Consider the following 26,011-nt stretch of genomic DNA (forward strand, 5'->3'; position numbering starts at 1 on the left):
TAACTCAAGATCCGATGTCTCATACTGTTCTTTATTCAGGTATCATAGGACAGGTTGGGATAAATACCTAACAGTTCCCAGTGAACTATTAGGTTGTAAAAGATGTGAAGGGCAGGATAATAAAAGATACAGGCATCCACCTCAGGATATTATCCTGCCCCTGTGCGGTGATGTATGTACTCATACAATACCTGGTCGCTCCTGAGACACCCTACTCCAAAGAACTCAGGATTCCGAATTGGTGGCTAACAGCAAACATAACCTAATCTTCAGGAGTCCTTAGCCCTATTCTGATAATGAAAGTTCCAACAATTTGCCAAAGAAAAATTCTAAAAAGCCTACTCTTCAGAAGTCCATCCATTCCCTACTGTAGCAAACAAAATGGATCATTAGATAATGTTCTCTCAATGGTTGGTGTTTCTATTGCCCCCTGCGCCCCCACTAGACCCAGATCCCAGGATTCTCAGTAAAGGGCGTCCTTGTTCTGGTCATCAGCTTCCTCTACACATCTTCAGAAAGACCTTTTCCAAAGGTCTCAATGGGCCAGCTGATGAGGCCAGCTCTTCAGTCGGTGGGCCAGCACTACCACCAGAACATTATAGCAGTATTCTTACTGGGCCTTTTCACCAAGCGGTCTCTGCAGAGTTTTCATTAGACCCTCTGTGGGGCTTTTGTGGTAGCATTCACAATGGGCATTTTGCCAGGCAGTCTTCTCAGGCTTTCTTGGCATATTTTGAAACAGAACTTTGCATCAGAATTCTCACTGCCTTTTTGTCGGACGGTCTCTTCAGCTTTGATGATAGGTAAACCCCCATCTGGCTGTGACAAGCGACAATAACTTCTTGGTCCGTCTGCTGTGGTCCAGTCTCTCATTCTCTCACCTTGGGGTTGCTGGTGGTGGCCTGGGGTTCTTAGCCTGCCCGTTCCATCAAGTCCGCCAGCTGTAAATCTCCACTGCCTAGGTAGCCTCTCTACCTAAGGCTTCTTATGTTGGGTATGTTCTCCTATGTTCTGCAGTCAGCACCTCTGGAGTTCCAACATGACTCTGGCCCTCCTGGGAATGCTTACTTCCAGGTTCTCCCCTTGATACAAAGTAGCATGGACGGATATGTCTCCCTCCCTCAGGGTCCTTTACTCAACTGTGATTTCTTTCTTGTTTGAATCTGCTATGTTGATTGGTTATTCTCTATGGGTTCCTTCTTCCACTTCATTACCTCATTATCCATCCCCTCTGTGGGTTTCTGTACTGTTTAGTCTAATGGGTCTGATTGAATGGTGGCATGGCATTGAGCACCATCTTAGAATTCTGAGTGACATTGAACAAGAGACTTCATGGATTTGTGTCCCTCCCGTCTCACCAGTCCTTGCATCTCTACAGGGCTGCTGTCATGCTCTCCACACAGTCTTCTCATTCACAGCTATTGCTCTATAAGTATTCTGATCAAGCGTGAAATTAGTGAACATCGCTGGTTGATGATTCTGAATGTAATTTATCCCCACATTCCTTGGGTGTCCGGGCAACGCTGCAGGCTTGTGAAATTGTGAAGGCTGTCCCCCATTCTAAAGGAGGCTCTGTGAATGCCCCAAAGTCACCGCCTTATGCACTCTCAGAAGTGGTGTGCATACCATTGTGTTTCCAGTCTCCGTGAGATGTCCAGAGGGAATTTTGAGGCCCGTAGTCCGAATCCTCTTCCAGTTTCATAGGGGTCACTGAAGTGTTTATGCATTCGTTGCGGAACAACGAACCTGTTGGATCCTACCTCATCCACCCTTGGGGACAGCCACTGGGTAGCAGCTGGGCCAGCCTATCCCAAGTGGGCCACAATTTCTACAGCAAAGGATGTGAAGTTCTGAAACCGTGCTACAGATGTGCCTAAGAATGTGTCAGAGTACACAGAGTAGCCTAAACGTTAGTCTTGAGAGGTGAGGTTCATCTCTGCACTCAAACTACCCGAGAGTTTTCCATGCACGCAATGTTATGTTCTGACTTGCTCTAGAAATGTGAGAGTCTGCACAACAATGCTTTAAACAGATTTCTAACAGACATTAGTTAGGAGGCCTCACAGCCATTTTGCTTATATGATATTCTACACCTCTTGGTTTACTTTCATGTCGTTGGCCTAGCTGCACCCATACCTACACTACCTCTTGAACCCCTCAACAGCCTGTTAGAACGCAGTTATACCCCACACAAAATCGGCCTAGCTGCACACATAATGTCTGACACAGGCCCAACGGCCACCAGAATGCAGACTCTGAGACCAACTACCTTGCTGCTCAGATTCCACTGATCTCTCACAACCAATGCATCGCACCTAACGTTAGAATGCGGCCACCCTTGTGCAAACCGCACTGGCTGCACACATACTGAGTGCTCCCAAGCACTACGTACTATCCTACTCTCTCCACTGAACTGGACTAGGGTACCCAAGGGTGTTCAACCCACACGCATTTTGAGATCATACCAATGGTATATAAGGCACTATACAAATGCACAATAACATAACATAACTTCTACTGCTTAGCAAACAAAGTGAAATACAATCGCCACTCTGTATTGGGTTACCAAGTATGATCTATTTGAATATCAGTTTACGAGGATAAGATGTGATCATAAAATTACATAAGCCGAATGCTGTCAACAGTATCATTTTCCTTCTATATTGCATGGCTAAGAACTGTTTGTTCCAAACCCCTAGATGACATAAAGACAGTAACACTTTCTAGCAGTGTCTGGTATGTTCACTGCATCCATTGGTTTAGGATACTAGCACCCCACTTGTCCCCTTGAATAGGAATGCTTAGTTGCAGAAATAAAGATATAGGGCTCTATCAGAACCTTGGCGGAATCCCAGTGGTAATACCGCCGGGATACCGCCAATGCAAATAGCGTTACTGCTACTCAGTCCGGTGCTATTAGTGCCGGATACCGAGTAGCGGTGAAGCAGTAAGTTCCCATTCCCCAATGGGTCCATTACACCCAATCGGGTTGGGGGTGCTATTAGCGCTGGCGAAATTCGCACTGCGCTAATAACACAGAAAAACGGGTGAAAAGTGGAGTATTTTAGTCCAGCAAAAAGCTGGAGGTAGAACGCCAAACTTTCTGGCCAACTCATGGTTTGGCCAGCCCTTAAATGCAGCAGTAATAGCGTTACTGCTGCATTTAAGGGCTGAGGCCAAACTAGTGATGAGGCCCATAATGTCATCCCCCCAGACCATTGAAGGCACAGTACTAACGTTTCCTTAAAGTGACCCAAAGTCCACTATCCCCTTTTTTTTCTGGCTGGCAGTGTTCTACACACCACTGGACTGCAGGTGCAGAGACATGACAGCGCTGTACAGGGCATGTGATTAGCTCTCCGCCTGGGTCTGATCTTAGTGCCTCACAAGCCTCCGGGAGGACCTCTTGGTGCCTGTACTGGATGTTCTGGCGGTCGGTGCTAATCCCAGTCTCCACCAAGGGACAGACGTAGGCAGATGTTGCTGCATGATTGCAAAAGGCAACATCCATATGAAATGAGAGGCAACAGACAAACAGGTGAGACCTTCCCTTTCCTGCAAACTCAAGTGCGGCACATCTGGACTTTATGCCTCATGGGTAGTATAGCGCAGTGGCAACGCCGCAGTCTTCGAAGCAAGGGAACACAAATCAACACAGGTTCGAATCGTGGGTCCACGCTTTGAAACCTCTTCCAAAATAAGTGCCTTATACATTTTTTAAATGTTTAAACAAAACAAAAAAAACTCATTCCGCCGCAGGCAAACGTGTGCGTGTGGCTGTGTTTGCTGTACTGCCACATGCGGCATTCCTCCTGCTCACTGAAGAAGGGGTTTCTTTCTCAGCTTTCAGTGGCTTCTCGTTTTTTCCAAGGCTACGTGACCAAAAGTTATAAGAGATGACGGGAGACCCTAGGTTATTTGAACAACAGGGTCTCCCATTTCATAGCCACAGAAAAAAAGAAATTTGACAGGTGGACTAAATGTTCCTTCACTGCCCCAGGAACGCTCACTCCACAAAGAGCCGTGAACCAACACTGACTCTCAGGAAAATGGAGCCAGATCATTTAAAACTGCCCTCCATCTGCCAAAACTGCAAAAAGAAAGGCCTTTATTCCACTCCACAGCACTTTATTTCTCAGCGATAATCTGCAGCTAAAGAAAGCGCACGACCACAAGCGCAGAGACCGGGTCCTTGGCGGGGGACCTTTCCCAAGGCAGACCACGGTCTGTGCATCTAGTGTAGCCAGCTCCTTAGTGAGTTCCAGTTCTAATTCCATCCCCTGTGCATCAGCGCTCGAGTGCGGCTATCAGACCTTGAGCTGTTGGCAAAGGCTGCGGCCCAACTACTCTAGAGGCGCAAGCGGTTCCAGACACTAGTGAACGATTCTTGAATTTCATTCAGGGCTGCTCGACTGGAAAAGTCTTCCAAAAAAGAAAATGGCAGCTTTCTTGGCTTTGAACATGCCTTGTTTAACTCTTTCACCACCTTTAGGATGTGTATGTACATTCTAATGTACATAGGAAACCATTGAAGTCCCAGCAGTGAAAGTATGAAAGAGAACCGAGCTCTTAGTTCCCAATGTATCAAATTTGATTCTATTTCCTGCTTCCAGGAGCACATATTTTAACAGACAAGGGTTGGTTCTCTGACTCTGCCCAAACACTCTATCATTGGATGCATACTCTTGAAGGAGATGGTCCGGGTGCGTCTGCTGGGCTCATACTTTGAGATTGTGAGAATTGTGAGGGCAGTATGCTTTCAGCCAGAAAACAGTACAACTGCCTTCTTCATTGTGGAACAAGCAAGTCCTTCAAACTGTGAATGTGAGTAGTGTTATCCTATGCCATGATGTAAAGCCCTTATACTATACAAATTAGCACTGTAGCAGTCTTACTGGGTGTATTGTTCCCACGCCCTAGGTAACAAGACCGTAGTGTATGGAGGAAGTAATAGAAAAAGGGTGAAATTGGGGGGTGGGAATAGGAAAGGTATGTTGAGGGGCTACAAGTTGGGAAGACACAATGCGGTTGAGGTAGAGGCAATGTAACTGTGTAAGTAGTGGTGGGTGAGTAATGGTGGGCCATAGATGGAACGGAATGTTGGAATGGAAAGAGGGTCAGTAAGACATATTTTGATAATGGCACCCGGGCGATGACCTTAAAGGGTAGGATCCTAAAGATAGTGTGCATGGGCACAGTACAAAGGGCCAACATTAGTCAGTGGTGGCGGTTTCTAGTATCTTGGAAGCAAATACTAGAATTAGCGGAAGCATGGATGCATGATGGTCCCAGAGATATATTCCGGGACCGCCAGAGCAAAGGATTGCATGAATGCGGGGAAGCAGAGTGAGAGTGGCAGATTAGGGAAGAGGACATTAAAACCACCCTATGTAATCCACACCCATGTGGCCTCTCCATGAAGGTGGTGTCACGAGTGTGAGCTGTGGAGATGTGTGATGTCAGTAGATCATGTCTGAGGAGCTTCACGGTGCTGTTCCAGTGCACGCGGGAGCCTGTGCACACAGGGCAGCTATATCTTATATATGAAGCAGACAGGGTTTTAGGACTGAGCCTCATTGAGTTTAACGTGAGTGTCACTGGGGGAGAGGGTGCTCCCTGCCCGTGTGCTTGGAGGAGTCGGGTGCATCATGGCAATACGCATTTGCGTTCCAGGCACGTTTCCTTCCCTCTGTTAGCTGGTCATGTCTTGGGTGATACTGCCTTCCTGTTTGCAGAAAGGAAGTTCTACTCTCCCTGCCTTTTTCGAGTTCCTTGTCTGAAAACCCTCGGAAAGCCAGCCATTTTGAGAGTAAGTAGCCAATTAAAATACAAAGGTCAACTTTGACATGGCTGGAAAGGAAGAATGGGCCTAACTGTGGAGCGACCATCTGCGGGTTTCCTCTCTGTGGTTAGCCTGCATGCTTAACATTCCCTTTATTGTTTCGGGTATTGATTGGCACTCTAGCATCACCTACGAGCCAAAACTAATAGCATAAGAATACAGATCGGAGAGAGATGGGATGTCAGGAGGGGCACACAGCCTGCGGGAAAGGTTTGCCTTTTTACTCACCCCATGACCATCCTTGCTATTCCCTTTGGCATTCCCACTCACTATCCGCCCTTCCACACAATAAACACTGCCCCAGGATCTCTTTGGGCTACCTTTAACGCACAGTAACCTTTAACTATGAACTGTTATGGTCTGCCACTATAAATCAGCCCCCAGTGAAATACAAATATATTAAACAAGTACTGATTTATAATCAATGCCCACTTACCACTAGTTTAAACTTTGGGAGAAAAAAAACGGCTTACATTTGGTGTCTGGTCAAAGGATCGAATCCAAAGGGTCGAATGGTCAAAGGATCGACACTAAAGGATCGAAAACCAAAGGATCACATTTTTTTTTAAATTATATATTTTTTGGGGGGTTTTCGTTTAGTGAAACCACAAAAACAGGGGTTAGGGGGGGACCCGCCCAAAAAAATAAAATGTAAAAAAATAAATAAAATATTCGAACCATGTAAAAAAAAATCAAAAAAAAAATCGATCCTTTGGTTTTCGGTCCTTTGGTGTCGATCCTTTGACCATTCGACCCTTTGGTTGTCGATCCTTTGACCTACAACCCTTACATTCAATGGCAGTCTGGGAACTACGGTACTGGTAAGGATACCGGTATGGTAGTTCCCGGACCACCATACTACGAGCTGTGCTTGCAGGCGCCTGTCCGCCCGCCAGGTCTGGCCTGGCCGGCAGAGCGGCACCCGCGAGTGCAGCATATCGATGCACTAGCACCGTCGTTGATGATGCCGGTGCATCTAACGTCCCCATTCCCATTGAGCCCTCTTGGGCTCAATGGGCATGGGGACTGACAGGCACCGGCATCTGGCAATGCAGGAATTACCGGGTCCGGCAATGTCAGAATTACCCTATCCATGAGGAACGCTCGCTTACCATCACAGGATGTGGAGCATGTGGACACAGGACCTATCCATGAGGAATGCTCGCTTACCATCACAGGATGTGGAGCATGTTGACACAGGACCTATCCATGAGGAACGCTCGCTTACCATCACAGGATGTGGAGCATGTGGACTCAGGACCTATCCATGAGGAACGCTCGCTTACCATCACAGGATGTGGAGCATGTGGACACAAGACCTATCCAAGAGGAACACTCGCTTACCATCACAGGATGTGGAGCATGTGGACACAGGACCTCTCCAAGAGGAACGCTCGCTTACCATCACAGGATGTGGAGCATGTGGACACAGGACCTCTCCAAGAGGAACGCTCGCTTACCATCACAGGATGTGGAGCATGTGGCCTTAAGACCTATCCAAGAGGAACGCTCGCTTACCATCACAGGATGTGGAGCATCTGGGCATAAGACCTATCCAAGAGGAACGCTCGCTTACCATCACAGGATGTGGAGCATCTGGACATAAGACCTATCTAAGAGGAATGCTCGCTTACCATCACAGGATGTGGAGCATGTGGACATAGGACCTATCCATGAGGAATCCTCACTTACCATCACAGGATGTGGAGCATGTGGACATAAGACCTATCCAAGAGGAATGCTCACTTACCAACACAGGATGTGGAGCATGTGGCCATAGGAACTATCCTTGAGGAATGCTCGCTTATTGTCACAGGATGTGGAGCATGTGGCCGTAGGACCTATCCCTGAGAACCGCTTGCTTACCATCACATTATGTGGAGCATGTGGTCGAAGGACTTATCTCTGAGGAACGCTCACTTACCATCACAGGATGTGGAGCATGTGGCCATAGGAACTATCCTTGAGGAATGCTCGCTTATTGTCACAGGATGTGGAGCATGTGGCCGTAGGACCTATCCCTGAGAACCGCTTGCTTACCATAACATTATGTGGAGCATGTGGCCACTGATCCCTGAGGAACACTTGCTTACAGTCACAGGATGTTGAGCATGTGGCCACTGATCCCTGAGGAACACTTGCTTACAGTCACAGGATGTGGAGCATGTGGCCACTGATCCCTGAGGAACACTTGCTTACCATCACAGGTGAAATCCTGAATGGCCACATCTTGAACTGGGATCTCTTTCAAGAAGAACGGTTTCTGGCAGCGAGGGTTTCCACTCACGATCCTCTTCTTCCTCAGCCACTTTCCCAGCCAGGCCAGGTGGCAGTTGCAGTTGAACGGGTTGGACAGCAGGTTGCTGCGAGAAAAATGGAAAAACTGCAAGTGAGGATCAACACTTACAAAACATAACAAAGATCATACTTTCTACCAATCATGTCACCTCCGATATAGACTATACAGATTTCAAGTGTGTGCTTTTAAAAACAAACAAAAAATGATACAAAGAGAGTAGAGGACAGTGTTTTAAGAGTGAACAGAGGAATTGTGTTAGTGCTCTACAAGTCTAAATAGTCCAGAGTGGGACTCTTCCATTCACAGCACTGCAATATGCAGTGCTGCTTGCTTGCTGAAGAAGCATTTACTTTATTGAAGTGGAAAGAACAGCAGGGAAGCATATTACAGCCTGCTGTTGCTTCACAGCTAGGCTTGCCCTAATTAAATCCCAACACATACCCACACGACAAGGGGCACGATTCATGGATTTTTTTTTCACGATTACAAGTGACTTTGCACTGCTGAAGAGTGAATTTGCACTGCCGACAGAAACCCTGATTCATGGAACTGTGCATTTTTGCAGTGCAGAGGCATTTTGTAGTGCAAAAATGACTGTGCACTGACTTTGCACGGACTCTTCACTGCAGAAAAAAAACATGCACGATTCCATGAATCAGGTTTTGTGTCAGCAGTACAAAGTCACTTTGAACCGTGCAAAAAAAATCCATGAATCGGGCTCATTGTGCCTAAAGTGAAGTGGATGTGTGTTGTTTTACCAATACTATACCATTTTCCTGCATGCCTAGCAGGGGTCATGTCCTAAAAATAAAAGTGGGGGGCTCATCAACAAACAGAGTGGGAGGTGTCGTCACCAGAAACTAGCATATCACGGTGAAATATGCACATTTCATTAAATTGGCCTTGCATAACCACCCAACTTGGACAGGACGAATAGCATTTGCCTTTCATAAAATCAACACACACAAAACCAAGAGAGGATATTATTTTCTAATAGTGTTTTTGAGAACGTTAAACGGTGTGCATGTGTTAAACTCCAAGAAACAATACAAATGTTTTCCCTGGAACATGCAGTACTGAAATGGGAGATTTCACCTTTAGTTTGTTATTTTTCATTATGTTATATAGTGCAGTGGGGATGTGTCCAGCCTGCAACTCTCCAGACCTGACAACTGGGGTTCGATCCCTCAGGTCGGCTTTAATTCATAAATACAAAGAAGACGTGCAATGTTTCTCATTTTAGCTGGGGGGGGGGAGACTGAGTCCACACCCTGAAAGAAGTGTACCCTCGACTTGAGCCCTGATGCCTAGCTAGACACAACTGTGTGTTGTACCATACCTACGCTCAACACAAATGGTGAAAAGATCTGTACTATTAGCAGTTATTGACTTGTAGCCTCCTAATCGTGATGTTCAACAACACGATATCTGTCAGACCTCTGAACAATTCTATGGTCTCTGACACTTTTTAACATCATAAACCCTCTGCTGGCCTTAGTGTGAAATGCTGCATTGCCAAATCTGCGTAATCATTGCCCATTGCACACTAACGGACCGAACAGCCCTTCCAATATGGCAGCTGCAGCCAGCTGACATTACTCATCAGCAGACAGACACGCCCTATGTTCCTTAGGCATCTCTGCATTTTCCTGCACGAGGAAGAGGAGCCCTCGGTTCCAGAGCACTACAGAAAGTTGTCCCCTGCCCACCAGGAACAGCGTGAACCCTCAGGAAAACAGTGACGCTTCAAATTGACAACTCAGGGTCCACCACCACCCGTGTCCTTTCATGCGGTGGAGCTCTCTAACATTTAAGAGTAGGCCTTGTTTAAATTCACTCCACAGTGTTTGAGCCAGGACATAACCCCATCTGCAGCAAGTCACTTTAATATGGCCAATGCACGTTCCAATCCAAATTTAGGGTGGCCGCGGCACAGCTCCTCTTGTGCCTGACTGTGCACAAGAAAAGTGCATTGCGGCCTTAGATTACCTATCAACAACTCAAAGACAAATAAACAGTGCAATAAATACATGCTGAGCAAAGCAACAGAGGCCGCGTCTGGACAGGAAAGCGTAAGGCCATCAACCAACCACTGTCCGTCATGTAGGGGGACCAGATGACGTCACCAAGTGGAGAGCCAGAGGCTGAAGCATGGTTTGAGCTCAAACACCTATCACTACCAGTGCCTGTAGACTGCACACGTCTTTACACTCACAGGAGACCATGGTCTTTGTGTACATTGTGGAGACAGCACCGGAACAGAGGTCAAAGGAGAAGAAGAAGAATCGTAGCTGGGCACTAACCTTCGCCTTCTGAACATCATTGATCGAGACCAATAAGACAATGAGGACCTCTAAAATCCATTATGCGCTCTCCGAGACTTGATCCTTGCTTTTCGTATTAACAGCAGAAGGAGCATTACTGCATTTGTACGAGATAGCTAAGCTTCAAATTAGGGAAGATTCTACTTTTAGAGAGAATGTTTTTTTTTTCTTTTTTTCTTTGCTTACCAAAATGATTGGGTCCATAAAGGAATAAAGGTTGCTTCCATTGCTGTGCCCTTGTATGCCAGTTGAGCACTAATATGGTTGTGTTAGTCAACAAAATAGGCTGCTTTAACAAATGAATTACGGAGGACGCCGGAAGCCACCTGATAGTGCTGCCCGCTAGTTAGTGGGCCAGCACTGCGGCAGCCATTCCTATAGCAATTAAGTGGTTAACATGCCAACCACAAAAGAACAGTGAGGTGCATGTACAGCAAAACGCTAAGCTAAAACCATATTGCATGTATGGATATACATGCAAGTTTCAATATGTCGACCTTTTTATCGTTTCACACAAATAATGAGTGGAGGCACTATTTTTTTAGAAGGTTTCCCATTAGCACTGTCTTGGTTGTTGACTTGTACCACTGATCAACAAAATCATTTTGTGAAACTGTGTGAGTGCATGGACAGAGCTAAAAATCATCTTGCATGGCAAAGCCTTTTTTTAAATACTTGCATTTTTTTGTTTTACACAGCCACTGCAAAGCTCGTTTTTGCATGTCTGCATCTCGAGGTACTCTTGTTTTTTTTTTACCACTGATAACCAGACACATTTTATTATTATTGTTATTATTATTTTTACTATTATTATTATTATTATTATTATTATTATTATTATTATTATTATTATTATTATTATCATTTTATGAGATGGGGATGAAAATGGTATCCAGTGTTTTTGTTTCCAGGTGTTATAATCATACCAAAATATAGGAAAAAATGCGTTTCCTCAATACAAAGTGCTAGTTGGATTTGCATAGCATTTGTATCAAGTGCTAGGTGGATTTGCATAGCATTTGTATAAAGTGCTGGTTGGATTTGCATAGCATTTGTATAAAGTGCTAGGTGGATTTGCATAGCATTTTTATAAAGTGCTACGTGGATTTGCCTAGCATTTGTATGCGCGCCACCAGAATACTTCTGTCGTTTATGGCTTTCAAGTTAAACTTCTGAGATTTCCAAAACAAGTGGGCTGATGGGAGTTGCAATCGGAAACAAAGCTTGGAGACCCCTGCTACAGACTTCCAGGCAATGTTGAGGCAACAATTGCTAGGAGCTATAAGTGTTAGAGGGAGAAGCTCAGCTGCTTAACTGTCAAGGACTCGGATATATCTGCCTTTTGCCCTCCACATGCACTGCAAAGGATGTGGGTGTTGCCTTCTTTGCGTCAGCTGATGATGACGTGGGCCCCTGCTGCAGTGGAAATCTCTAAAGCAGCTATGTGGTGAAACAAGACCAATAAAACCAATGAATTAGGATATCATGGTAGTGTGATTAGGAACAACAAGGCTTTTTATTCAAATGATATCCAGAGCTCCATTCAATTCAGGTTAAGTGAACGCGTTGTAGACTCACAAACCTATTTGCTGACAAAACACAATGTGCCAGTGTCACCGGGCAAAAAGAAATGTCTTCTGAAAGAAGGAAAAAAACATGAAGTAAAACCAACTATATTCTGACAAGAACCAGAGCACCAACTAATAACCCAATGACCACCTACAAATAGACTTGCATCATGGCATCAGAGCTTTGCCCTTGATCTTTTCTGTCCTGCGCATTCACTCTCTATGTCAAGGTGGACACAAGAATCATTTCTGCTTCTCCTTCATTACTTCAAAAGACGATTTGGCAGTGTTGGGGTCTTTAGCACTTTCGGTTGTGTAGCTGGGATTATACAACTACCAGAATCCACGATAACTCGAGCGGGATCCAGAACTAGAGCCGACAATGTCTGCAAACATGAGGCAGGCATGTGAGACATAACCCAACAAATGGAGCTTCTATATTAGACGCACAGTCCTTATTTGTTGGATGCCATCAATTTCTGCCATCACAACTTGTCGTCTTTTTTCCCTTTTTATTAATGTGGTAAGGCATTTCTGCTCTCTGCAACATCCGCTAACCATATTACCTATGCCAAGTTTGCAAAGGAGATGGAAACCAACCAAGTCTTGCAATCGGACATAGACTTGGGCTTTACAAAAAATATGTTTCCTGTCCCCGCGAGATCTGGCTGCCCTTGCACCACTGGGCACCCTTATCCATCCCTGCAAGCAAGTCTCTGGTTGTGCACCATCACAAAGATGCTCATGGGAAAAGCTGATCTTTCTGTAAACATGGGCAACTCTAAGGAACATGCAAAGAGTTACCCCCAGGTAATGCAGCCCTTGCAGCACGAGGGAATCTCTGAATTAGGGAAGATGTTGGAAAAAGGAACAACTGCTCGTTTGGAAACAAATGCCCTCATCATTTATGAGGCTTTTCAGTCTGCTGAATTGAATATTTCTTCTCAGTGACTGCATCTACAGCCACTTTTATTTTCGCTCAACCAGTTAGCATCTTAATTATTGTTTCATTTGCCCGGCAAAGCTTGACTATTTTCCATGTAGTTTCATTTTGAAAATAAATCAAGAATACTGCAGGATCTGGTGCAGAGGCTTTTCTTGCAACGGAGGCGGTTCCCAAGGAAACAAATGGAGCTGGAGTATTTGCCAGGATCACGAGGTCAATGGAACCTTAGCATTACTCAGAGACAGATAAACACAAAATAACAGTGCACAATTTAATGTTATTCGAATATCCTGAACTGCAATGCAGTCATGGCTTGGCTGAAAGCTGGGCTTTCTGCTCATAAATATTAGCAGTTGAAAAACTACAAGTTATGTAATTGATTTATTGGCCACCAATGGCAGTCACATATCGTCAATTACCAAAGTTTCAACTATTGCTTTTCGAAATGGGCGGAATATTATAAAGCCTGTTCGGTCTGGCGCTGTTCTTTGCCGATCATTTGTGAGGACAAACCTGTGCAATTTTATGACACTTTTGCCTGGTCAAAAAAATTATTTTAGAGGCTTTCCATAACATGTGCATCGAATTTCAGGATGTTGGTTGGTGCTGGGTTTGTTATGGTAGGTAGCGGCTTTGGTTGTGGGGGTAGGTCGTTACAGACCCCACGCACGCCCTAGGCAGATGACTAGACTGGATCGCCCACCACAATTGCCCCCTCACAGTCACAGGCAATACCTCCACCCCATGGTCCGACCACCCCACCATCACCTTTAACATCCCCACCACCCAGCCCTTACCACCAGCCCTCACAGGAAGTGCCCGCCAACTCACCAAAGAAAGACTTCTACCCTTCCCACAGGGACCTGCCTTCAGACACCCCTTCTCCGATAACCCAGAAACCCTGGCCAAAAACTATGATACTGCCATCATGGCTGCAATCAATGCTATCGCCCCACTTAAACCATGCAAAACCAAACTCACTAGCCACACCAATGCGTGGTTCACCCAAGACCTTCTCAAACTGCGCACAGACAAACGAGTAGCACTAGTGCAATGGCAAACATCTCAAGATGTTAAAGACAAACTTATCTTCAAATCCCTCGCAAATGAATATAGGAAAGCCATCATCAAAGCCAAAGCCAAATCATTTGAAGATAGAATCGCTGAGGCCAAATCGAACACCAAGGAAATGTTTGCCATATTTAGAGAACTTGAGACCCCTACACCCACCCCCCAAAACTTCACCAAAGATAAAGCATGGTGTGATGACATCCAAACAGCCATGCGTAACAAGATTAGCTCTCTCCAAGACAACATTTTGAACACCAAACTATTGCTGCCCACCCCCGACCCCCTACCCAACCCCCCCCACTCTCCTCACCCACAGAGCCCCCCCTTACCTTCTCATTCAAAATCATCCAGGAAAAAGACATGATCAACATCATGAAAAACATAAAACCCTCCAACTGCAAAGGGGACCCCTGCCCCGCCTCCATTATCAAAGACCGCAGACACCCTGGCTCCATTCCTAACAGCCTTCGTCAACACCTCCTTCACCACAGGGAGAGTCCCCTCATGCCTCAAGGAAGCATGGGTCCGACCTCTCATAAAAAAACACACTTGACCCCACCTCCCCCAATAACTACTGCCCCATCACCACAGTCCCATTCCTCTTTAAGATTCTAGACAAAGCAGCCTACCTGCAGGTCCAGCACGTCTTCGAAGAACACAACCTCCTAGGACTGAGACAATCCGGCTTTCGCCCTAGACATGGGACAGAGACCGCCCTACTCGACCTCAAAAACCAAATGGATGACGCAAGGGACCAAGGGAAACCTGTCCTGCTCCTTCTTCTCGATTTCTCTGCTGCTTTTGATCTTGTAGATCACGACATCCTCTGCCATCACTTCAGCTCCACAGCCAACTTCTCCCAAGAAGCCACCACCTGGATCACCTCCTTCCTCGAAGGCAGGACCATGCAGGTCTTCTCTGACCTAGCCACTGCATCACCCAACATCATGCTATGTGGTGTGCCCCAAGGCTCCTGCCTCTCCCCCACCCTCTACAACATCTTTATCCGGCCCCTCTTCCTCATCCTTGACGCCATGGGCATCTCTTACACCAACTACGTCGACAACACTCGGATCCTTCTCACATTAACAGGCGACTATGACACTGACTGTGCGACTCTCAACAACATATATAACACAATCCAAATGTGGATGGCTATCAACAGCCTCTGTCTTAACTCTGATAAAACTGAGCTCCTACTCGTAGGATCCTCTGACACCCTCAAGAAACTTGACGCCCAGTTTAGCCACTTTACTATTGACTCAATCAGAATTCCAGTACTAGACACGGTAAAAACACTAGGCGTCTATCTAGACTCCAACTTATCCATGACCAGGCAAGTAAACGCAATCGCCTCCTCTGCTGCTTACCATGCTAAACTCCTCAACGCAATCAGACCTTATCTGTCAAAAGACACATGCACCAACAAAGTCAGAGCCATAACTGGCTCGCGGCTAGACTACTGCAATGTTCTTTTCCTAGGGACCTCCAACAAAAACCTTGAGAAGTTGCAAGTAATCCAGAACAGCACCCTGCGTGCTGCACAAGGCTTTGCCAAGAGAGAGCACATCACTGCTGCCAGAAAAGCATCCCATTGGCTCCCCATAAAGGAAAGGATCATATTCAAAGCGCTAAGTATCACCCACAAATGCATCCACCTCTCGGCCCCAGTGTACCTATCCCAGAGAGTTTACCCGGTCTCTTCCATGAGACCCACTAGGACACCATATGCCAATATGCTTTCTGTACCTAGGGTAAAAAGAGCTAGAGCAGGGCGCGCCAGCTTCCCTTACCTTGCTGCCTTACACTGGACACCCTTACCACCTCTCTGCGAGCTGAACGTTCACTGACTGCTCTCCGCAAAGCCATGAAAACTTCCTTGTTCACCTAACCAACATCATATGTTCAAGCTCTCATCACTAACATGTATGATGTATTATGCTGTATGATACCTCCTATCGCTGAACACAGGATCCTGCCTCACTGTAACCCAAGGCACAACCTGTACCCATTGTAAGTCAGTGCCTCTACAAGTAACAGCGCCACAATGCCCCTGGGCTGCCTGCGCGCTATATAAATGTAATAAATAAATAAATAAATAAATAGGTGGTTGGAATGAAAGATCTGACATTTATTTTAATGTAGTTAGACTGTAGTGACAATCCTAGTGTGTGTCTCTGATTGTGGCATCATGGTTTTGGTTGGTGTGTTGCGGTTAGTTGGGTACATGAAGTGTTAGTGAGATCACATTATGAATAATCAGTGGTATCTGATTTTCTACCCCAACTTGTGTAACTACCTTCAATTACTCTGTATCTTACACCTGTGTTTTTATGGGCCAACAGCAAAGCTTCTGGGGGCCTATTGGAATGATGCTCCCTTTTCCTCTCATGGATGCGGTACCACTGTCTCCCATAGGAACCAATGGGCAAATCACAAATGCTATTATAGTAAATGGACGAAGGGGTCCCAGTTGTGAGGACGCAGTCTCGCGATCTGGAGACGAATATGTTATATGCGTGATTGTGTTTCCTCTGGACTTTATGAACAATTATGCTTTCATTGTGTTTTGCATTCTTTGTGATCCTTCGTACATTAAAGAGATCACCATATGTGGAACCCCTCTTCTTGGTTTTACATCTAGTTTTGGAGGTGGTGCGCACACACCCAGTTCATATATTTGATAAGGTCTTCTGGGTATCCTTTTTGTCATTGCTGCTCACTCTATTACCCTCTGTCAGCATGTGTCATAGTAACACCCCCCCTCCCCCGCACACTGGTCTTCTGCTATGGAAATGACTAGTTCTCGCCTAAAGGTGCCCTCCACCTGCCCCCAGGTGTACGGGTATCGTACTCATTAGTTTAGCACACCATGCATTTTTTGCACTATAATTACTGAACTATCCAATTGGCTGTGCTGATGTTCCTCTCCACCCCGGATTGCGCAATGCTTTCTTGTTTTCCACTTCTGTCCTGAGGGATCGCCGTTACTGCTGCTTTTGTCACAGTTAATGCTTAAAAGCACATCTGTGCCCTGCAGGGATGACAGTATGCTTGTTTGTGAGCGCTGTTTTCAATAACTACGATTGTTTGTGTCGATTATTCATATGCGTAGCTCTCATTAACTTGTGTTCAACTCTTTCAGATGGTCGATTCGAAGCGTCCGTGGAGCTGGCAAGCCCCGTGCGGCGAAAGCCCTTGCAGGTGATAAGCGCTGTCCTCATCAGGAGCGAGGCGAAAGACCCGGATGTGAAAGATGCCGCGTGATCAAGCACTATGCAGCTGTTCATTCTCAGCGGGGGCAGAAAGGAAAGCGCCGGGCAAATGCTCTATAGCTCGCATTAGGCCCCATCCTCGTGTGTGGTAAACTTAATTATTTCCAGGTTTCGGGGCATTTGTGTAAACAATGGTTTCTTTAAAAGTGTCAACGGTCTTGTAAGTGCTCGTTAACTCTCCTGCCTTTTCTCTGTGGCAAAAGATTGAGTTGCCTGCTTCAATGCACCCCATAACACGAATTTCAAAGGGTTCAGGTGCAGGGAGACAGGCTCTGGTACAGCAGCTCAGTGGGATAATGTCCCCATTGAAAGTATATATATGTGCATAACCGGAGATTCTAACGCCAGAACCCCAGTCGGACCCACATGGGAACAGGCTAAGAGCGGGCCGCTTATTTCATGCATCGTTTGATCTCTAAACATATGTTGAAAATAAATATTGTTTTGCACTCACAAAATACAAAACAACAATATTTGTTGGTGAACGTATTTGGCACCTTATAGGTGCATTTTCGCTTTGACTCTAAGATGTGTTTCTAATCATTAAAGTTAGTCTCATAGGAAGACTGCCCACTGCGCCCCCAGAATGCCTCAATATCATCAGCAAATGGGAAATTACATGTAATGCTCGCCACATTACTGGGCAACAAATGATCATTTTTCACTGGCATAGTATGGGTTAAATGCATGGAGAACAACTAAATTCCAACTGGAGATAACAGACACATTTGCAATTTCTAAAAGAATCATTAGAACGCCCATGATGTGTGGCCCAAAGGCCAGGTGTTCATTAAATAATTGATTAGTTGTCAACACATTAATAACACTCGAAGGTGCTACTACTCACATTGTAGACAAAGACACCACAGTATTGAAGGCCCCTGGGTTGATGGTGGTGATGCGGTTGTCATAGAGCGAGAGGAGTCGGACGGAGCTCAGCCCAGTGAAGGTGTCGTTGTTGACGCAGCTGATAAGGTTACTCCTCAGCATCCTGCAACGTGACCGGAAAGGGTTACAGGGTTTTCATTCATACGTATGCCACTCCTCATCAACATGCCACACTTTGGAACAGTGCAAAGGTCATGAATGAGCCCTGCAGCCAAGGGTTAAAACAGGGCATGGAAGCTGAACATCAGAAGAGTGAACGCTAACTTATTTATTTATTTATTTATTGCATTTGTTATACGCCCAAACCCGGAGGTGTCATAGCGTAGGTTATTGAAGGCTTGAATCTCCGGTTAGAGTGAGAAATAAAGTTACCTTTCATATAGATTAGATAGCAATGCATTTGAGATCACAGCAAGATTACAGTAGGCTTGAAATCTCTGATTACAGTGAGAAAAATGTTTACAGTTCCTACTGATTTGTTAACATGCATGTAAAACCACAAGTACGGTTACAGGAGAGTTACGTCAAAGTAGTAAACAGGGGTGAATCTTGCATGGCCAGGGGTTGTGTGGATGGGCAGCCGAGAGGACCAGTTAATGTTTTAGAATTTGTTGACCGGCCACGGTTTTAAAGTCTTCTTGAAGCACTGGTGGGATGGCTCTTTTCTGGTGTGAGAGGGGAGAGAGTTCCAGATTTTAGAAGCTAGAACGGGAAAGCTACTTGCCCCTGCCCTCCGGCTTTTGAAGCTTGGGACACAGTTGAATTCTATTGTTCGATCTACGTATTCTCGTGGCCTCGTTTGGGGTGATAGCATTGTTGAGGTAGGTGACCCACATTACTAAGCACATTTCTGGAGAGGGTAAATCTTCCAGTATCACTGTCGTTCAGGCTCATTCCTTGCTCGGCAGCAGCTTGCCTACTCAACAACCTGCTAATACTCTGGGCGGGCAGTTGATATTTAGTTTTCCGTTACACAAAAATGGAAACACAGTTCACCTTTCAGCTGTGCACGAACATTAGCTGTCCACTCAGAATGATAGTCCCACGGTGTTGCAATACAGCTCCACGTGAACTTCAAGATTCAGGGCTTCATTCCGAGATTGGAGGTAGCCAGGGCGCTATTTGTGCCATGGCTGCTTCCAATACCGGGTCCGGCACCGGTCTTGTTCAATGGAGACTTACCGGTGCATTCCGACCATGGAGGGACCGGTAAGTCCTCATTGAACAAACCATTCCACATTCCCATTTGAGCCCCTATTGGGGGCTACATGTCTCTGGGGATGCTTGAGTTGCTGGGTAGCCGGGATACTGTGTAGCAGTTCGGGCTGGACTGCTCCCATTGGTGGTTGTGCAAAACTGGTATGGATATGGCTAGTTCCCAATCTGCAAAGGAGAAGACAGGCTAAAGAACATCGCTGTGGAAAGTTGCCCAAAGCACTGCGAGTGCTTAACCTTAACACAAAAACGTCAACATGCCATTTATTGGGCAATAGTTTGGCTTCTTATGTAAGAGAGGGCACTCATAGAGAACTAAGCTGAACCTCATTGATAAGGCCAAATAAGTCTGAAGCATCTCTGGGCTCGCTTGTTGCATCTGCTAGTGGCAGTACCAGGCTGGTTTGCATATGGCTGGTCCACTTTTGCAATGGCGCAGACAGGCTTATAAACTCTGGTATGGAAGGTTCCCCTAACACTGCCAGTGCTTAACATTAATTCAAAACCTTGCACTCATCACACGTTTTGTTTGCAGTTGACTTCCTTATACGAAAGAGGGCATGTGCAGACATGCATCTCTTGCTTACTGCACCACAGGGAACCACACTGCACCTCATTGATGAAGCCCAACAAGGCTGAAACATGTTTGGGTGTGTTTATGGTTCTATGCATAGAGGACGGGGCCTTGCAGCTCAAGCTGTACTGCTCACATTGATGACAGTAACAGTCCAATTTGCATATGACTGATTTCCTTCTGTAATGATGCAGATGGGCTACAAAGACATGTGGTGTGGCCCATTTCCTACAGCACTAGCAGTGATTAGGTATCTTCCAGTCATCACATTTTTTGGTGACAAAAATCAGGGAAAGCAGTAAAAATTAGCACAGGGTTCTGCAACCTGTGGATCTCCAGATGTTTTGGACTATGACTCCCATGACTCCTCACCATTGACTATTCTGACAAGGGTGGATGGGAGTGGTAGTCTATATCTTCTGGAGAGACAAAGGTTGCAGACTCCTGCATTCGAATACAGAACTATTTCAGTGAAGGTGCTCTGTCACACCAAAATACACATCAGTCCAAGTTGTTTGCCAACAAGTCAGGAGTTTTATTTGAAGTCAACCTTTTGGGACATATCTAAGGTACATTTTGGGACTTATCTAAGGTGAACACCGGTGCCCACCTGACTATGTCTGCACCACCTTTTCTGGTGGTGCAGAAATGTTTCTGGAAAACATTTGTGTGGAAAGCCATAACTGTGCTGTAATCGTCACATTCCAATTAGGGCAGATGAACAATAAATGCAGCAATTGATGTCATTGGGTTGGAATGCCGAGCAAAGAGACAATGCGCAGGGCTCACAAATCACACATCTCTTTCAGAGAAACGTCAGGTTTCCAAGGTAAAGCTATTATCTGAAATGCCATTATAACCATCAATAGCTCAAACAACATTCAGCGAGAAAGCAATAACGTCTGTGTGAAGGTCTTTCTCGCTCTGCATACGTACCAGATGGTGCAGCGCTGTGGGATGGAACATGCTGTATATTGCCGATGGTTGCTATGGTAACCATAAATTCTCAGAAAATAAAACCACATCTGACTGAACTACAAGAATAACCTCTTGCCACAGAGCTCTGAGAACTATGTGTAGAGTGAGAATGCGCTAAGTCAAGTAACACTGTGCACAGTTGTATCGCGGGCACCTCTTAAGTGCAGTAAGATACAGTAGATCTAAAGCAGTCTTCCATTTTAGTGATGTACAATGCATTGCAACAGTAGTAGTCTCGCATGTCTGTGCAGTGTGGTAGCATGCACATAAGGTAGTCATGTGTGCCTGTGCACCACGATACAGTGCACTTCCAGCGCTCTTTCATGCATAGCGTGAGCAAGTGCATCTGAAGTGGTCTTGCAAAGGTCCCGGTCAACCTGCTAGCTAGCAGACCACTCCCTAGGATTCGCAAAGAGGCTGATTGTGTCCTGACCACGCCACCTGATTATCGCGCGGGAGGCTCGTGCAGGTGGTGCCAGCACTTAATTTTCTCCCTGCTGCCGATCTGACACCACCTGAACACAATACTCCCCAGAAAGTATTCAGTGAAGTGCTCGAGCGCCTGATTGGGTCCCAGTCTCAACACCTGACCGGGTCCACCAGATGGCCCCATTGAATTGGAGGTGATGACTCTCCATTTTCTTGCCGCCCAACACCAGCTGAGCCAAGCACACCCCAGAAAGCATTGGGGCTGCACTCATAGAACATCACCACGTTCTGTCCTCACCACTGGAAACCTGGCCCCTTCGGCTAAATTCCACACCAAGATGTCCAGCCCATCAAGAAGTCTGGTAAGTGAGATGGGAAAAGGGTCTCACTTGTCTGCCACCCTCCTGACTCTATCACCTCTATTTGGTCAAAACATGGGGCGTAAAGGTTCTGTGAATACCACTCACCCATTTCATAGGACAGCCATTCAGTCCTACAACAGCCAACACAAGTGAAGCTAACTTACCTAGCTACCCACCGGCTGCTATATTACATTACACTGCTGCATATCTGCGGAATTGGTTCAGGAATCGTTAGGACACCTCTTCGATTTCTAATCCCACTTTAAGAACAAGGTATAGGCGTGCTTGAGTGAAAATGGGTGACAACATGACCATCTGATTTTGAAGTGTATTGAACCAGAGGCTACAGTGCATTTCAGCACATTCCACACACCATGGGGGTCATTACAAGGTTGGCGGTAGGGATTTAACAGGGCCGGTAGAGCTGCCGGCCCCGTTAAACCCCTCCCGCCGCATTACAAGGTTTGCTCGCGGGACCCAGTAAGGGCGCCTGGAACCAGGCACCCTTAGCGGGTCCCGCGAGTAGACCAGGGTGCTAACAACTAACCGGGTGTTATTAACGGGCCCGTTGTTAGCACCCTCCCCATTCCCATTGAGTCCTATGGGGGCACGAATGGGAATGGGGAGGTACCGGGTCCGGGTTCCTTAAATCAGGAATTACCGGGTCCTCCAAGGTTGGAATGGCCCGGTAATTCCTAATTTAAGGAACCCGGACCGGGTACCTAGTAAGGGGGTAGCCATGCCGCTAATAGCGGCATGGCTACCTCCAACCTTGTAATGACCCCCCATGTCATATTGTAGACTGCTCACATTGGAAACAATCTCGGAGGGTTTCAGGTATGCAAACGCTATGACGTGGCAACTTAGTCCAAAATGTCTGGTCCTGAAAATATGCATGTCTCACTCATTGTATCCTTTATGTTGGTGTTTGCCTTGAGTAAGTGAAAGTGACACACACACACATCCTTGCCAATTAAAAATGCATACATTTTATATTAATTTTCTAAAGCATCAAATAGGAGGTTGAGATAACATTGTCTGGAAAAGAGGTATAATCAACAACAAACTGCATGATAGCTCAGTGGTTTTAAGCACCTGCTGCTAGTACGCATGTGTAACACCAGATACCTTGATCATAACACGAACATGGATAAATTAGCCTTGTTTTCCCGTTTGACCGGTACAATAAATATCCTTATGCTGCAACTGTTATTTATTTTGCCTGGAAGAACCAATAGGGGGCTAACACTCTGAGTGCTGTGTGGCGCTATATATAGACATTCTAATGAATGAGGCTGTTTTTTTTCCCCTTTAGGACCTATTTATGTTCTGGAATCCCATGGGATTCAGTGGTTGGATCCAAATGTTCTATGTGTGCATCCAATTTGACTTCCAGGCTAACTTTCGCTTAAGCCCTAACACTGGGGCACCTCCGAACCCAGCAGTCAAAAGGGTATGTGCTATACAACTCCATTTTAATTTGTTAAAACTCTTCTTTGAGGGTGTAACTGAAGTCAACGTGGTAACTTGATATGATACACACAGTGACACACACAACCCATCTGCGGCATACCAGCAGGTCACAGCTCATACACTTACAAGGTCTTGAGGCCTGCAAGTCCCCTAAACATCCGCCCTTGTACTGATTCAAGCTGGTTTCCCGTTAGCATTAGTTCTTGCACACCAGCGGCGCCATCAAAGGTCCCCTCGCGGATCTCCTTAATCTTATTGTTGCTCAGGTTTCTGGGGGACAGAAGGGAGAGGAGAATTAATGACATTTCATTTTCGAAACCAAGGATGGTCTTCTGCACTCAACCAATCACATAGCAGAGGATTATTGCCTAAATGCCAAGTGGCACAATATGTCAGCAAGTTCAGGAATTTCCACTTTTACTTCCTGCTCACAACTGAACCACTTCCTCTGCAGACTTCCTTAAATGCAATGGCTTGAAAAAGCTGGGGATGGCTATGTTGGCTGGACAAAACACAGAGCGGAAGTGGGGGGAATGGCAGTGGACATCTCAGCTAAATGGAATGCATAGGCTGCTTCCATACATGGCTGGGTAGGCGAGATTTGTGAATAAATGCTCCCAACCAGTGCTTTGAAGGCATCCATGAATATAGTCGTGTGTGCTGCCAAATTCAAAATGAAAGATTTAGATGACTTGCCACTTTCATTTGTTCTTGGAATGTTTGTAAACTAATTCCAAAGGAAACACCCCAACTCACCTTTTCTCAAAAATAAAACCAGGAATACAAAATGTTAACAGGGCCCCACCCCACAGTACACAGCTGTTTGGGAAAGAGCTAAAAAGGGCGGTAGTGGTGACCCATCACTTTAAAGAGAAAAAAAGCACAAAAAATGATCTATTCAGTTGTTAAGGGAAGAAAAGATCTGAATTCAATGAGGGAGCCTGTATCATACCAGCTAAACACTTTAACTCCCTAGATAGAGGGAATGGGAGGAATTTCAACTTACATCTTACGCAGATTTGGCATTTTCTTGAAGACTCCGGAAGCTTCCAGAACTGTGATGTCATTATCATTCAAACGGCTGAAGGGATACACAAAATGTAAAAAAAAAGGGACACACAACAAAGGAAGTCTAAACATTAGCCTTTAAAAGCACCAATTTCAACTTGTTTGTTATGTTTTCTGATCCCCAAAAAACGTTTTAAAATATTTAAATGAAATTAGCACAATTTTCAAGTGTTCAACTATCTTTATCCAAAGCAAGTAACGCACAGTGCTATAGGAAAATAGCCACGTTTAATAATGATGACAACATAGTTTTTAAGAATGAAACCTACAGAATCAGATATATAACATTAGGTACTTGCTAGGAATGCACTGCACTAGAACCTTTTCCAAGATTCCTTGAATTGTGTGGGCAATCAGCATTAATCATGGAGCAGTTGGAAGGGGTATTCCAAGGAACAGCACTGAGGAGCGGGAAGGAACAGGCCCCCAACATCCCATGGAACAGGACTGAAAATCGGAAAGGAGCAGGCCCCCAGCATCTCAGGGAACAAGACTGGGGAGCAGTAAGGAGCAGCTCCCCAACATCTCAGGGAACAAGACTGAGGAGCAGGAATGAGCAGGTCCCCAGCATGCCAGGGAACAGGACTGAAGAGCGGAAAGGAGCAGGCCCCCAACCTCTCAGGGAACAAGACTGAGGAGCAGTAAGGAGCAGCTCCCCAGCATCCAGGGAACAGGACTGAGGAGCGTGAAGGAGCTGGCCCTCAGCATCCCAGGGAACAGGACTGAGCAACGGGAAGGAGCAGGCCCCCAGCATCTCAGGGGACAGGACTGAGGAGCAGCAGGGATAAGGTCTCCAGCATCCCCTGGAACAGGAACGTGGACCAGGAAGGAACAGACCCCCAGCATCCCAGGGAACAGTACCGAGGAGCAGGAAGGACCAGGCCCCCAACATCTCAGGGAACAAGACTGAGGAGCAGTAAGGAGCAGCTCCCCAACATCTCAGGGAACAAGACTGAGGAGCAGGAATGAGCAGGCCCCCAGCATGCCAGGGAACAGGACTGAAGAGCGGAAAGGAGCAGGTCCCCAACCTCTCAGGGAACAAGACTGAGGAGCAGTAAGGAGCAGCTCCCCAGCATCCAGGGAACAGGACTGAGGAGCGTGAAGGAGCAGGCCCCCAGCATCTCAGGGGACAGGACTGAGCAATGGGAAGGAGCAGGCCCCCAGCATCTCAGGGGACAGGACTGAGGAGCAGCAGGGATAAGGTCCCCAGCATCCCCTGGAACAGGAACGTGGACCAGGAAGGATCAGACCCCCAGCATCCCAGGGAACAGTACCGAGGAGCAGGAAGGATCAGGCCGCCAGCTTCCCAGGGAACAGTACTGAGGAACAGGAAGGAGCGGGCCCCTAGCATCAAAGGGAACAGGACTGAGGAGCGTGAAGGAGCTGGCCCTCAGCATCCCAGGGAACAGGACCGAGGAGCTGGAACAAGCAGGCCCCAGCTTCCACTGGAAAAGTACTGAGGAGCATGAAGGAGCGGGCCCCCAGCATCAAAGGGAACAGAAATGAGGAGCAGGAAGGAGCGGCCCCCAGCATCCAAGGGAACAGAACTGAGGAGTGGGAAGGAGCGGCCCCCAGCATCCAAGGGAACAGAACTGAGGAGCGGGAAGGAGTGGCCCCCATCATCCCAGGGAACAGAACTGAGGAGTAGGAAGGAGCGGCCCCCAGCATCCAAGGGAACAGAACTTAGGAGCGGGAAGGA

General features: G+C 46.4%; 1 protein-coding gene across 1 annotated transcript in view; it reads right to left on the bottom strand.

Annotated features, from left to right (window-relative positions):
* Positions 1–26,011, bottom strand: part of SLIT3 (slit guidance ligand 3) — a 1,101,025-nt gene that overhangs the window by 192,831 nt on the left and 882,183 nt on the right. The window contains exons 16-19 of the mRNA XM_069654301.1: positions 24,251–24,325; positions 23,371–23,514; positions 18,173–18,316; positions 8,042–8,205 (exon numbers count right to left, since the gene is read on the bottom strand). Coding sequence (XP_069510402.1) covers positions 8,042–8,205; positions 18,173–18,316; positions 23,371–23,514; positions 24,251–24,325 — 527 coding nt within the window. The remainder of the gene's footprint in view (positions 1–8,041; positions 8,206–18,172; positions 18,317–23,370; positions 23,515–24,250; positions 24,326–26,011) is intronic.

This window comes from Ambystoma mexicanum, chromosome 3q (assembly GCF_040938575.1).
Source record: "Ambystoma mexicanum isolate Mex_15411 chromosome 3q, UKY_AmexF1_1, whole genome shotgun sequence".
Lineage (NCBI taxonomy): Eukaryota > Metazoa > Chordata > Amphibia > Caudata > Ambystomatidae > Ambystoma > Ambystoma mexicanum.